This window comes from Phacochoerus africanus, chromosome 3, assembly GCF_016906955.1.
Source record: "Phacochoerus africanus isolate WHEZ1 chromosome 3, ROS_Pafr_v1, whole genome shotgun sequence".
Lineage (NCBI taxonomy): Eukaryota > Metazoa > Chordata > Mammalia > Artiodactyla > Suidae > Phacochoerus > Phacochoerus africanus.
Genome location: NC_062546.1, coordinates 72,830,213 through 72,842,855, shown reverse-complemented (window position 1 = coordinate 72,842,855; position 12,643 = coordinate 72,830,213). Strand labels below are relative to the sequence as shown.

At 33.9% G+C, this 12,643-nt stretch overlaps 1 protein-coding gene across 9 annotated transcripts in view; it reads left to right on the top strand.

Annotated features, from left to right (window-relative positions):
* ARHGAP15 (Rho GTPase activating protein 15) overlaps positions 1-12,643 on the top strand; it is a 619,215-nt gene that overhangs the window by 356,209 nt on the left and 250,363 nt on the right. For 8 of the 9 annotated variants that reach the window (XM_047772000.1, XM_047771999.1, XM_047772006.1 and 5 more), the window contains one exon: positions 4,388-4,510. The exons of the other annotated variant lie outside the window; for it this stretch is intronic. In XM_047772000.1, the coding sequence (XP_047627956.1) occupies positions 4,388-4,510 (123 nt within the window). The remainder of the gene's footprint in view (positions 1-4,387; positions 4,511-12,643) is intronic. 9 annotated transcript variants of the gene reach the window in all.

Here is a 12,643-nt window from a genome sequence, read left to right as displayed (position 1 = left end):
GAAAATAATATACACAGGGCATCCATTACAATAAGCATTCCAAGGTGTTTTAATACCATAATGGCTGTGTCAGGCACAAAACTTGTGTTGGACTAATGCCTTATTCTTATATGTAATGATATTTATTGAAGATCATCTTGAAAAGCCCAGGATCCTAACTATTATATGATATGAGCAACCTTAACACCAATTAAATCTCTCCACTCTCTAAGAATGGTACTTAAAGCTAATGCCTTTGGCCTTTGAGTATGAGACTTAAATTGCATATTGTTATTCAAAATTGTTAAGCTTTGAAAAATATTCCATTTGTTTGGGCTTTAAAGAAAAGATCATCTATCAGTGGGAAAAAAAAATGGAGCATAAAGGAAATAAAAGTAAATTCTAGAACACCTGGAAAGTTAATCCAAGTTAAGTTAACTTTTCATGAAGGTGAAAATATGTAGAATTAAGAGTGATTCCTCTGTAAATCAGATTAAATGCTTTGGAATTTAAACCCATATCTCTTTAGTCTCTTTTTATTTTTAAATAAAAAGTTTAAATGGGACTGGGGAAAAAAAAAATTGCTCATTGGCTTAACATAAATCTTTAAATTGCAGTAAGCTTCACCCTCAAAAAGTAGTTGAATCTCTGAGGAAAAAGAAAAGGCTGAATTCTATTTTTCATAAATGATGGATTATTGTACCACACTGTGTATTTTCCAGTAAAGTGTCCTTTTATTTGCACTGTGTGATTACAAGTTTCTAAAAGTATGTGTGGGGTCATTTGGGTGCTGTGGGAAAGTGGAAGGAACACTGTTCTGTTAAAATCAGTAGTGAAATCAGAAGCAAACTATGTCCTGATTATCATAGGCATGTGTTTAAATTTTGCTTTCCTTAATTGGTTATGTTGTATTTACTTAAAATGAACAATTTGGCAAGTTTTTCTCCCTTGACAACAGAAAAGCGTAAACTGTTTTATAAGTTTGGCTGTTAAAATCAGATTTGTAAACCACAATATTCAAAGACTTTTACTGCTGTTTACAGGGGCCCAGTGATGGACTTTGCTTTATAACCATGTGCTTTTTACATTTTTAGTTTGTATTTATAGTGCTTTCAAGTTATTTGGTTAATAGAAAGTATGCCATATATTATAGCCATCTATTGACTTTAACTTCTGCATAACTCTCCTTGGTACAAAATGAGCAGAATAAATGATGGCAAAGGCCTTGTAATTTGACTTGTCATCTGAGGACGATTATTTATGGCATCAGGAAATGGAAGCTGACTCTCTAGTCTGTCTCCAGGAAAGTCATCATTAGAGGCAACTTTGGAGAGTTTGGTTATGTTAAAAACAGTATAATCATATCCAAGACTCTGCTAGTTTCTCAGTTTGTAAGAGAAGGAGTCAAGCTAAAGTGTTTAAAAATATACTTTCATTTTCCATGAAAAACTAGTGCACCTTACATACATTTCTCACATGTGGAACCAGATGGTAGTATTAAAAGCAATATAATATACATATACACCTCTCTAATTAAGAGTACTATTACCAGCATGCCTAATGGGTTCCAAAAACCTATAACTCACTCGATAATTATTTTCATAATCTCACATTTATATTGTGTGTGTTTTAATTTGCAAACGACTTTTTAATCATATCATTTTAACTAGTCAGTAAATGACAGAAAAATACCTCCTTTGGCCCTGAATTTCTTGACATTGTGTCATGGAAAATGACAAGATTTTGAGGTGAGACTAGAAATAGAAAACATTACCTTTGGTAACCTGTGAAAATTTAGATTGATTATTCTGTATCATTTCACAAGCAGACTTGAGACCAAAATTTCTCTGAGGCAGATTTTTTCTTGAGGGATATTAAGAGTTCCTTTAGCTTCCAACACTAGAACTCAGACTCATGGGACTTTGATACAGCTATAAGTTGGAACAGATCACATCATATATAACCAGTCCCAGACTAAAGTTGATAGGATAGCATTTAAGCATGGTATATTAAGATGCTAAAAAAGACTCTTCCAATCATACCATTTTGAATCAATTACTGCCCGATATTCATGGTCCCATAAAAGCAGTTGTGGGCATGTGCTATTTCTCCAAAATGACTGAGGTCAGTTCCACCTCCAAAATCCCTTAGTCTCTTATAATTCATACTCCATACCATGCTGTATTATTACTACATCGGTCATATGCATTTTTATCCACAACAGTTAATTCCAGCACTGACATGTATCAGTAGTGTTCATTTTTTTGTGTTCATTATTTTTTTCATCTAGCAGCACTATAGAGAAATATCTGAGAAACATTAAAATCTTCATATCATTAAAATCTTCTAGTAGTCATATTTTTAAAAGTAACAGGAAATATATTTTAATTATATATTAATTTAATACTATATTTTATTTAACAAAAACCAAAACATTATTATTTCAACCCATGGCACAAGATGAATTTCAAGTATTCAGTTGCTGTGAGTGACTAGTAGCTACCATATTGGACAATGCAGGTCTAAAGCAGTGCTCCTCAAACCATTTTAAGTTTAAAATACACAAGAAATGATATTTGTGTAGCTCATTGGAATAAATACATAAGACTGTGCATAATCCATGGCAACTTCCCAGGGGCTCAGGCTGCCTTGGTCCTGCTCTGTTACCCTGAGAACTAAGGGAATCCATAATGCTCACCCAGCATAACTGTCCTGTCAGGTACAGTAGTTGGTAAGCTCTGGTCTACACAATGGTTCCCAACACTTTCAAGTAAGAGATCCATTGATCACCTTCATATGGTAGTGGTGTACTTTTACAACCAATTCATTTAATATATAGAGAGCAGATAGATGCTATATAAAGTGATATATGTTTTATATATACGTATATATTGCTATTTATAGAGCGATATATTAGAATAATACTTTGTTTTTTGGTTTTCACAGTCCCTTTACATCTTGTCAATGTGTGAGTAGTCCTTTCACCACTAATAAATGGGAACTTTAGCAGGTCCTATCAGCTTTTCCTTCAATTTAAGGGAAAGATTCTCAGCAGGAAGCTCTTTTCCCCTTCCTTTCCCCCAGGAAACATTTTTGATTTTCACAACTGAGGAGAAGGTGCTACTGGTATATCTTGGGTAGAGGCCAGAGAGGCTTCTCAACATCCTTATCCTGCACAGGGCAACCTACTCAAGTGCCCCAAATCGTCACATGACATCAATAACTGGGTTATTGAGTTAACCCATCAATATTGGGTTAAAACAGCGAAGGGCCCAGCTAAGATATGTATCTTGTCATAGAGGTAATAAACTCCTATCATTTTATGAATTATGAATAAAAAACATTATTAATAAGTCTGTTAATAAAGTAATTGATAATAACATATCTTGAATCTATTTAGACTCCAGGCTAAATAAAGGGATGGACCTTAAGTGTTATGTTCATCACGAAATTCATAAACTTTAGAGTGGAACCGTAATAATCAGTAGACTTTCAATATATTTGCTTAGGAAATGAATTTGGCACACACCTAAGTTTGAAAATAACAGTGAGGCTAGGAAGCTGAGGATGGGGGACTGATGAAGACATGGAAAAACTTTGAGGCAATATGTATTAAAGAATTTCAACTAAAGATAATTTCACACCATTAAGAAGAATAGGAAATATCTGCTTAATAAAAAAGAAATTACTTTGGGTTAACCTAATAAAGAAGATAGGCAGAATTATTGGGGTAGGAGTTCTGGTTGTGGCACAGTGGAAACAAATCTGACTAGTATCCACAAGAATACGGGTTTGATCCCCAGCCTAGCTCAATGTATAGGGGATCCCATGTTGTTGTGGCTGTGGTGTAAACTGACAGCTGTAGCTCTGATTCTACCCCCTAGCCTGAGAATATCCATATGCCATGGGTGTGGTCCTAAAAAAGCAAAAATCAATAAATCAATAAAATAAAAATAAAAGCTATAAAAAAAGGATATTAGGGAAAGTAGGACCTTTAGAGATGACTAAATTTCCAACAACCATATATAATCATAATTAATTAAAATTAACAAGAGCTTTTCCCCCCAATTTAGATGAATTTTTCATATCTACAATTTTGTGTATAGATATAATTACATGGAATTATCCAGATTCAAGGTTATCAGGGTAAATATGAGAGAATGAATGTGAAAATAAATTTTGACTATATGGAGCAAACCACATTCTCATTACACATTCATGTTGCAGTAGAGCTAATATTTTCATGTGGGCAAATTTTTACCCCTATGCCCTATCTAAACAGAAGGGCCTAAACTACCTAAATTCAGGTAGCTGTCCAATAACTAATGTTTTCTACTCATATTTGCATAAAGTAATAATCATAAAGGAAAAATTTACCGAAAGCCTCTGACTTTTTTTTAATCTTCAGTGTTCAGACTTCATCATAGTGCTTCTGATACAAGCGACAAAAACCGAGTTAAAAGCAGATTAAAGAAGTTTATTACTCGAAGACCTTCTCTGAAAACTCTGCAAGAAAAAGGACTTATTAAAGGTACAGAATATTTTATACTTTTACTGTAACAGTGGTAAATAATTGTGCCTCTGTGTCCATAGTTATTCAGCTCTTAAGAAGTATTGGGGTATTTTTTTTTAGGTTATTTTTTAAATCTTCTGCTCTATAACAGAGGGAAAAAACAGTTGTCCAGAAAACAAATCCTGAGAAAATAAAAGTTGTATCATAGGATGTCATGAAAACATAGATTTGAGAACTGGAAGATTGAGAAGCCAGTCTAAATGAAATAATATATCTAAAGTAAAGAACAAAATAGCCTAGGAGTTCCCATTGTGGCTCAGCAGGTTACAAACCCAACTAGTATCCATGAGAATGCAGGTTCAATCCCTGGCTTTGCTCAGTGGGGTTAAGGATCCAGTGTTGCTATGAGCTGTGGTGAAGGTCATAGACCTCTCTGACATCTTCCATCGCTGTGGCTGTGGCCAGCAACTACAGGTCTGATTCAACCCCTAGACTGGGAACTTATATATGCCACAAGTGTGGCCCTAAAAAGCAATAAATAAATAAATAAATAAATAAATAAATAAATAAATAAAATATCCTAGACCAACCTGGCCACCAAAATAGAAAAACAGACTCTGGCATGAGACTGTAATCAGAATCCAGTTCTTGGTTCTACCACTCGCTAGTATTAACATTGAACAAGTTATGATCTTTCTGAGCCTCAAATACCTCTTCTCTTAAATGGGGACATTTATACCCACCACCACTGAAAAGACTGTTGAAAGAAATAAATGAGGTAATGCATTTAAAAGATTTCACAGAGTTTCTAGGACATAAGTACTCAATAAATGTCCTCTGCTATTGTTAATATTATTATTATCATTCATTACTGTTGTTATTACTGATAGTGTGCCAGAAAGGTGAAAGGATGGGTGAATAGATTAAACCAGTGATGTAGATTTCTATAACTGGAAATCACCTCATAGATCACACAGGCCAAATGCATTATTTTTCTAAGAAGAAGATGTGCATCATTTCCCTTATTCTTCCTGGTTTTCAAATTTTCAAACTGATAGATATATTTTAAAAATTAAATACAAGAAAGAATTTGAAAATGGGCTAACATAAAGTCCTAAAATAAACTTTGAAAACAAAGGTGAAAGATTGATCCACATAGATATCAAAAAATGATTTAATATACAGTTATTTCTCAGGAACAGGGTAGAGTAGATCTCTAATTAGTAGGAGGATTATCTAAATAGTTGACAATAACTTTGACATATCAATTTCAGTCCATTTTAAAAAATGATCTAGCATGCTGGATCAATCATGGAAGGTGAAGTTTTATGAAGCATGAGGGTAGCTATCATGAATAGAGTGGAAAGTTCTTGGAATATAAGCATTTGGGAGTAGAGCTAACGCTTTAAATCAGTCTTATCATCTCAGATTTTTACTCTCTAAAGTGTCCTTTTCAGTGCCACAGACAGCATTCATCTTTTATTTATCCAACTTCATATAGTAATATATTAGTACCTTTAATTCTACTGTAAAATGTATCCCATAGATTATAATTTTCTTTGGAAAGATCCAGTAGCATGCCACCTGCTGATAAAGCTAGACAGGAATTCCCATCATGGCGCAGTGGTGAGGAACCTGACGGATACTAATCCGTGAGGACTCAGGTTCGATCCTTGGCCTCACTCAGTGGGTTAAGGATCCGGCGTTGCTGTGAGCTATGGTGTAGGTCGAAGACACAGCTAGGATACTGCATTCCTGTGGCTGTGGCGTAGGCTAGCAGCTGCAGCTCCAATTCAACCCCTAGCCTGGGAACTTCCATATGCTGTGGGTGTGACCCCCCAGAAAAGAGACCAAAAAAAAAAAACCCAGATTCACAGCTCTAACAATCCCAATCTTACATAAAGTCTACATTTTTCATGACTGTGGCAAAATAAAGAGGGTTTTAATTCAGTGTCAGCATCTGACCCCAATCAAAATGCTAAGGATTTAATAACCATAGTGCTCTAGAATTGGTCTTAGCAAGCAGCAGAGAAACTGGATGCCTAATGCAGTTTTCATAATGATGTAATGGAACCACTGAACATACTCTGATGGTAGATTTCCTATCTTAGAGCTCCATTAAATTTTCACCATAGCTGACCAATGAGTCAGTATTCATTAGTAGGACTATGGAAAATCTATGTGAAATTCTGATTTGATAAGCTTCCATTGTTGTCTTCAGTGGAATTTGCTTCCAAATACGGATCAAGTTATGCAAATATAGTCACTTCTTGGACTTGATTCAGTTTTAACTGTGAATTTTTTGTAAGGCTTTTTCTGAGATTTTTTTTTTAACTGAGTAGAAAGCATTAAACCAAATTTTTTTAAAAAATATAGGTCCGTCAAATTTAGTACTTTAAGTCCATTTTCTTAGCCTTCCCAAGGCAAAGATTTAGAAAAAGCAAAAACAAAAATCATTGTTTTTTATTGGTTATGAAAAACCATGTAAAACAAATTAATGATTAGCAGTTAAATGGTTAATTTCTCCAAGTCAAACGACTTAACTTTTTCAAGGAGAGGAATAATTTAGAAAGGGATAATGGCCTTTAATTGTTCTGCAGTTCATTTGCCCCAAAAGTATATATCAACGCCATTAAACTATCTAATTTTCCATATCTAGAATTAAGGCCTTCGTTACCCAGGTTTAGGAAGGCTCTACGTGGTAGTTTGGGTCGTACAGGCATTCCTCCTGATACCCAGGAAAGGGGCTGGCAAGGTCACAGCCACTTTTCAAAGTCTTTACTCTTTTATGTATTGCTCCTAACAGATTGAGAGGCCTTTATTGAGCCCCCACTGTGGGGCAAGAAAGGCTGTGTTTTATTGACTTTAAATGCCCAGTGGAACAATATTCGCAAAGCACTTAATGTGAAAAGAAAACTGTCCCAGTATCACACAGTCAAAGCTCAGTCACAAACCCTTTCTTCAGAACCTGCTTTGTGGACTCAAGGAGACCTGGCCAATATGTGATTTCACTGGCTAAATTTTAGATCTGGAAACAGTCTCTTGATGGGGCTGCATTTTCTAATTTCTTTAATGTGCCTAATGAGAAGGGTACATTGTAATGCCAAAACGGGACCAGCAGATAATTCTGAATGATCACCCAATGGAAAGGAGTCATAATAGCTAAGGTGAGTGTTGCAATTATTGTACCATTGCAGTGGTAGCCTCTGAAAAGCCTTCAATTTCTCCAAGTGTTTTCACATTTGCCAAGAGAATGGCAAGAGCTTTTTAAATGTGCAAGTTTATTACATTGAGCCTCTCATGGAAAACAAAACTCCAATCAGTATAATACATAAATTATAGGGAAGAGGGTACATTTTAGGGTGGTAGGTGTCTTTGTACATGTCCTCTACTTGCTTTTTGGAACCGAGGTAATAACGCTTTAGCATCAGCCAAATGACCTTATGTAATCTTTCAAATAGCAGCACTGACATCCAAGAACAGAAAACACTTGGCAATGCAACTTTTAGAAAAGATAACAACTGTTTGGTTTTTTAGGAGCAACTAGTATTTCCTTATATCAAAGTGAAAGAGTTAGAAAGTACTGTATATTTAGAAAGTAGTTTCTTTCATCTTCATGTGGACAAAACCTTACTGGATGATATTAGTAGAAGTTTAAGAGTAATGCTGTACTACTTCTGTTTATTAATCAGTATATTATAAAGGAAGCAACTAGTTTAAAGATTAAGTACTATGCTTCAGGGGTTTATGATGAAAAGCAGTGTTTTCCTTCCTCAGTCCTCTTTTTCTTCTAATAGGGCAACATTATAATGGTTTCTACTTGTAGTTCATTTGGTAGTTGCCTCCAGTATCTAATTTTATTGTTGTTTTGGGGTATAGATTTTTGTCAATATGTTTCTTGTCTTATTTTTTTGGCCACACCCTCAGCATGTGCAGGTTCCCCAGAGATCCATCAAACTCAAACCACTGTAGTAACCAGAGCCATAGAAGTGACAATACCAGATCTTTAACCCATTGAACTACAAAGGAACTCCTCTTTCTTATCTTTTATGTTACAATATCTTTATCAAGCCTAGGAATCACCTCAGATTTATTTTTACAATTAAAATTATAATTTAATTAAACTGGACTTCATCTACCTGGCCCTTTTCCTCTCCAAATATTCAAATACAGCTGGTCTTACTGTTACCATCGGCTTATCTGAAACATCCATAATATTTAAATTTCTATTTATTGTTCCATTAACCATAGAAAATTGAAACTTAATGTCTCCATGGACAAGATGAGAAATTTGTGTCCTTTTCCCCTGCTGTCTCCTCTGACTTTGCTGTTGTATCTTTATTTCTACATCATGAAAATTTATATTATTTCACTGTTTGCTGTAATTATGATGTATTTATAGATTGACCCTAAAAGTTAAAAACCAAAAACATTCATCTGATTATGATTATGTGAGGTTGCCTACTGCAGCACCAAGTATTAGACTTCCTTCTCTCTTCTTACAATATCATGTTCCCTTAACTCACAAAGAGTAATGCCCTTGATCCTGGTGGAAAATATGCTCCTTTCTTTTACATTTGAAAGTTTTATCAGTAAGTTTATGTAGTTTCACAACCACAGTCAAGTCTTCTATTTCCCCTTCCTCATATTTTAAATCTAAATTTAAAAAAAAAAATCAATCATTGGCATTTATTTTATATTAACCAAGTGAATACTATGGAATTTTTCACCATGTAATGTGCCAGATTGGATTAGCCTATCCATGGATCCATTTGGGCCACACATATTATAACATCTTTATTTTTAAAGCTCATGCTTCATCATTTGCTGTAATTGTGCTATCTTTTTAGTCTGATGCATATTTGGATTGTGAATTTCTTGTACAGATGTTTTTCCCCCAGAGTTTTATTTTTTCTTGCTTTCTGGACCTTTACTTTCTCCAAGGCTTTAATCCCCTCAATTAAACAGTCTATGTACTTTAGTCTGTGACTCCCTGGGTTTCACCCCATAATATCTTCTTAAGTCCTTCTATCTCCACTCTCATTTGTATTGGTTGCTTTCCAGGCTTCTCCTTTTTCACCCTGTGATTTCCTTTCACTGATCCGAGTTGTATTCACTGTCTTCTGAATCCCATGCATTTTCTATCTTGCTTTAATTTCTTCTATTACCATGCAACAGCCTCTAGTAACTCATTTAGAAAACATGAGACCTTGACTGTCTAAAAATATCCTCAGAGTGCCCACACATTTGATCAATAGTTTAGTTGGGCATAAAATCCCATTGCCTCAAGAGTATAGAGTTGCTGCTTCCAATTCTTTTTCTTGCTTCTTCAAATTTTTTTTTTCTTTCAGAATCATTTTTTTTTGTCTTTGAAATTCTGCAATCGAGATAATGTATATACTTGGTGGAATTTTTAAAATTTATTCTGCTTGACATTCAACTTGAGGAACTGTGACTCTTTGGCTCTGGAATTTTTCTCTTTATTATTATGTTAATAAGTTCCTCCCATCAGTTCTCTCTGTTTTCTCTTTTGTGATCTTTACGATGTGAATATGAGATCATCTGGATTGATTTTTCTCATATTCCAAAAGAATTATCAGTTTGATTCTCCTACCTTAATATTTATTTATTTTTACGTAAGCAATTATATTTTCAATTATATATGTGTCTTTCTCTCTTTTTTTGTGCATACCTCACTCTCTCACATGCTATGAGAGCAAAAAAATTTTTGACCATGCTACACCCATTCCTAATAGTGAGGATGGTACATAGCACCCCATAAATATTATTTAATTGAATAAGTGAGAAAACAAAATAGACAGTATTTTTTCTAAATTGTCTAAGGATATAAATTTAAATTTGTTGTTTTGGGCTTTTGTTTTTATATTTTATTTTAAAATTTTCTCTTCTCCTTTTTGAATCATCAATTTCATCTAGGTTTCTTTCATATATATGTCTCATTCTGTTTCCATCATATTAGTGACTTTATGCAAGTTCCTGGTAGGCTATGACTATCCATTCTTATTACAGAATGAGGCTCCATAAAGATAAGCTGCAACTCTGTATACATGGATAGAGCTTGTCAATGATGTTTTTGCTCTAAAGTGGCTTATAGAGACTACCACATCTGCCTCAAACATCAAATATTTCCATAGTATACAGTGTCCCTTATGTAATATTGATAAACTGAATCAATCATTATTGAATTTTTATGAGAGAGAATTTTCAATTCCACTTTATAATTAAGAAAATTAAGTTTATTTGAAAGTAGAGCAGCTTCAGAATGTGACTAAGTTTAAAGCTGGATTTTGCCATTTTCCAGTTATATAACTTAATATTTAGTTATCAGCTTTTTTTGGGATATGAAATTTACATCATAAAGTTTAAACGAAATGATATATGGAAAGAATCTCACACAGTGCCTAGCTTATCTTAAAATTAAACATTAATGCTAATGCCTGATCATTTAGCAACTTCCTTCCTTCGTTCTTTCCCTCTGTCTTTCCTTGCCTGTTTTCATCTTTTTTCTTTCCCTCTTCTTTTTTTTTCTTACTATGTTTATGGAGGAAATCATGACCAAGATAACGCTAAGAAACCATTCTCCTAGGTATTCCTTTAAAGTTAGAGAATCAATCCAACAAATGTCAAAGTGTCAAAACAGCAGTAGCTCACTTACTTCAAGGAAGATGTAAAGATAGTTTGCAGTTGGCTCATGTTTATCTTTTTCGGTAGTTTTTTTTTTTTTTTTATCATGGTACTTTTTATACATAAACAGACATGAACTCATTTGTACCTATCCACACCCATTTACATGGTGTCATCTGCTTGCTGGAATGTTTAATAATTACCCACACAGACACAACTAATTGTTTAAGATTTTTGTCATAAGAGAAAATAATATCTTTAAAATAACAGTACTTTTGTAAAATATGTCAGTTATATTGAGAAGTAAAGAAAGATTCACCACTCAAGTTGCAGATAAAAGTTTGATAAACCCTAAAGTTTCAACAATCGTATTTATGAATAGCAAAATAATTGTGTTCAGAGGAAAGTGTTTTTAAAATAATTTGTTAGAACTAATATATTACAAAGTAACCTACCTGTCACATTGCTAATTTAAGAAAAATATCTGTGAGCAATACTGCAATATACCTTTAAGTAGAGATATGCTCCAACTTTGCCACTTTATCAGTCTTAGCCTGAGAATAATTATATTTGAATTTATATACTGGGGCATGGGTCTATCATTGCTTGGGCTTGAAATACTCTCACAACTTCCACAATATGCATTAATGTGCTTAAAAATATCTTGTAAATCTTCTTTTCTTTAAACTTCTTTACGGTTCATAATTGAACTGTGATCCTTACGTGTGAGCTATGTCATGATTTAATATTATCCAAAATTAATAGCCAACCTTAAGCTGCTTTATCTTGGCCTATAAGCTTCCTGGTTCCTCTACATTTATAGTTCCCAGGCAGTTTCTGTTATTTAAAGGCTCTTGGGAGCAAATGTGTTGGTAATAGAGTACCACATAGCTAGCTTTTGTTCAATAATAAAATACAGGTCACCACAAAAGATGGCAAATGTTGAGAAAAATCTGCACCTGGGTAGCAGGTTAAGCCCATGTCTTTTAAAAGCTTGTTATCCAGGGAGGAAATGATCCTGATATTATGAGATATTAAAAGCAAAATAACTTTGGAGCAACAAGAGAAAAATGAAGTCCAGAAATGGGAGCGAATTAGGTAAGGAGAAAAAGAATGAGCCAGAATAATAAATTAGTTTCCCTGTGGTTTAAGAATGTATTTTCTTATGGAGCAAGACCTTTTCTATACGGGATTAGTTAGAATGTATTATTTGAGATGATCATTTATATATTCTTTATTTTTAGTATCTACAAAATGGTTTTACCAATAATTTCCTGGTAAAACCCACTGTATTCTGTGTATTTGCAAATAATAATAATTTGTCTATTATTCTCTTTTTCTTCCTTTAAATTATATTACTTTCCCTTTGAGCCAAGTTCTCAAGATCTTTGTCTTTTTTAATATCAGGATTTAGCACTAAAGCTGACTGGATGCCTAGTAATAACCATGCTAAATGCTGAGAATAGGAAATGAATAAGACCCAATTGATTTGAAACCAGCATATTG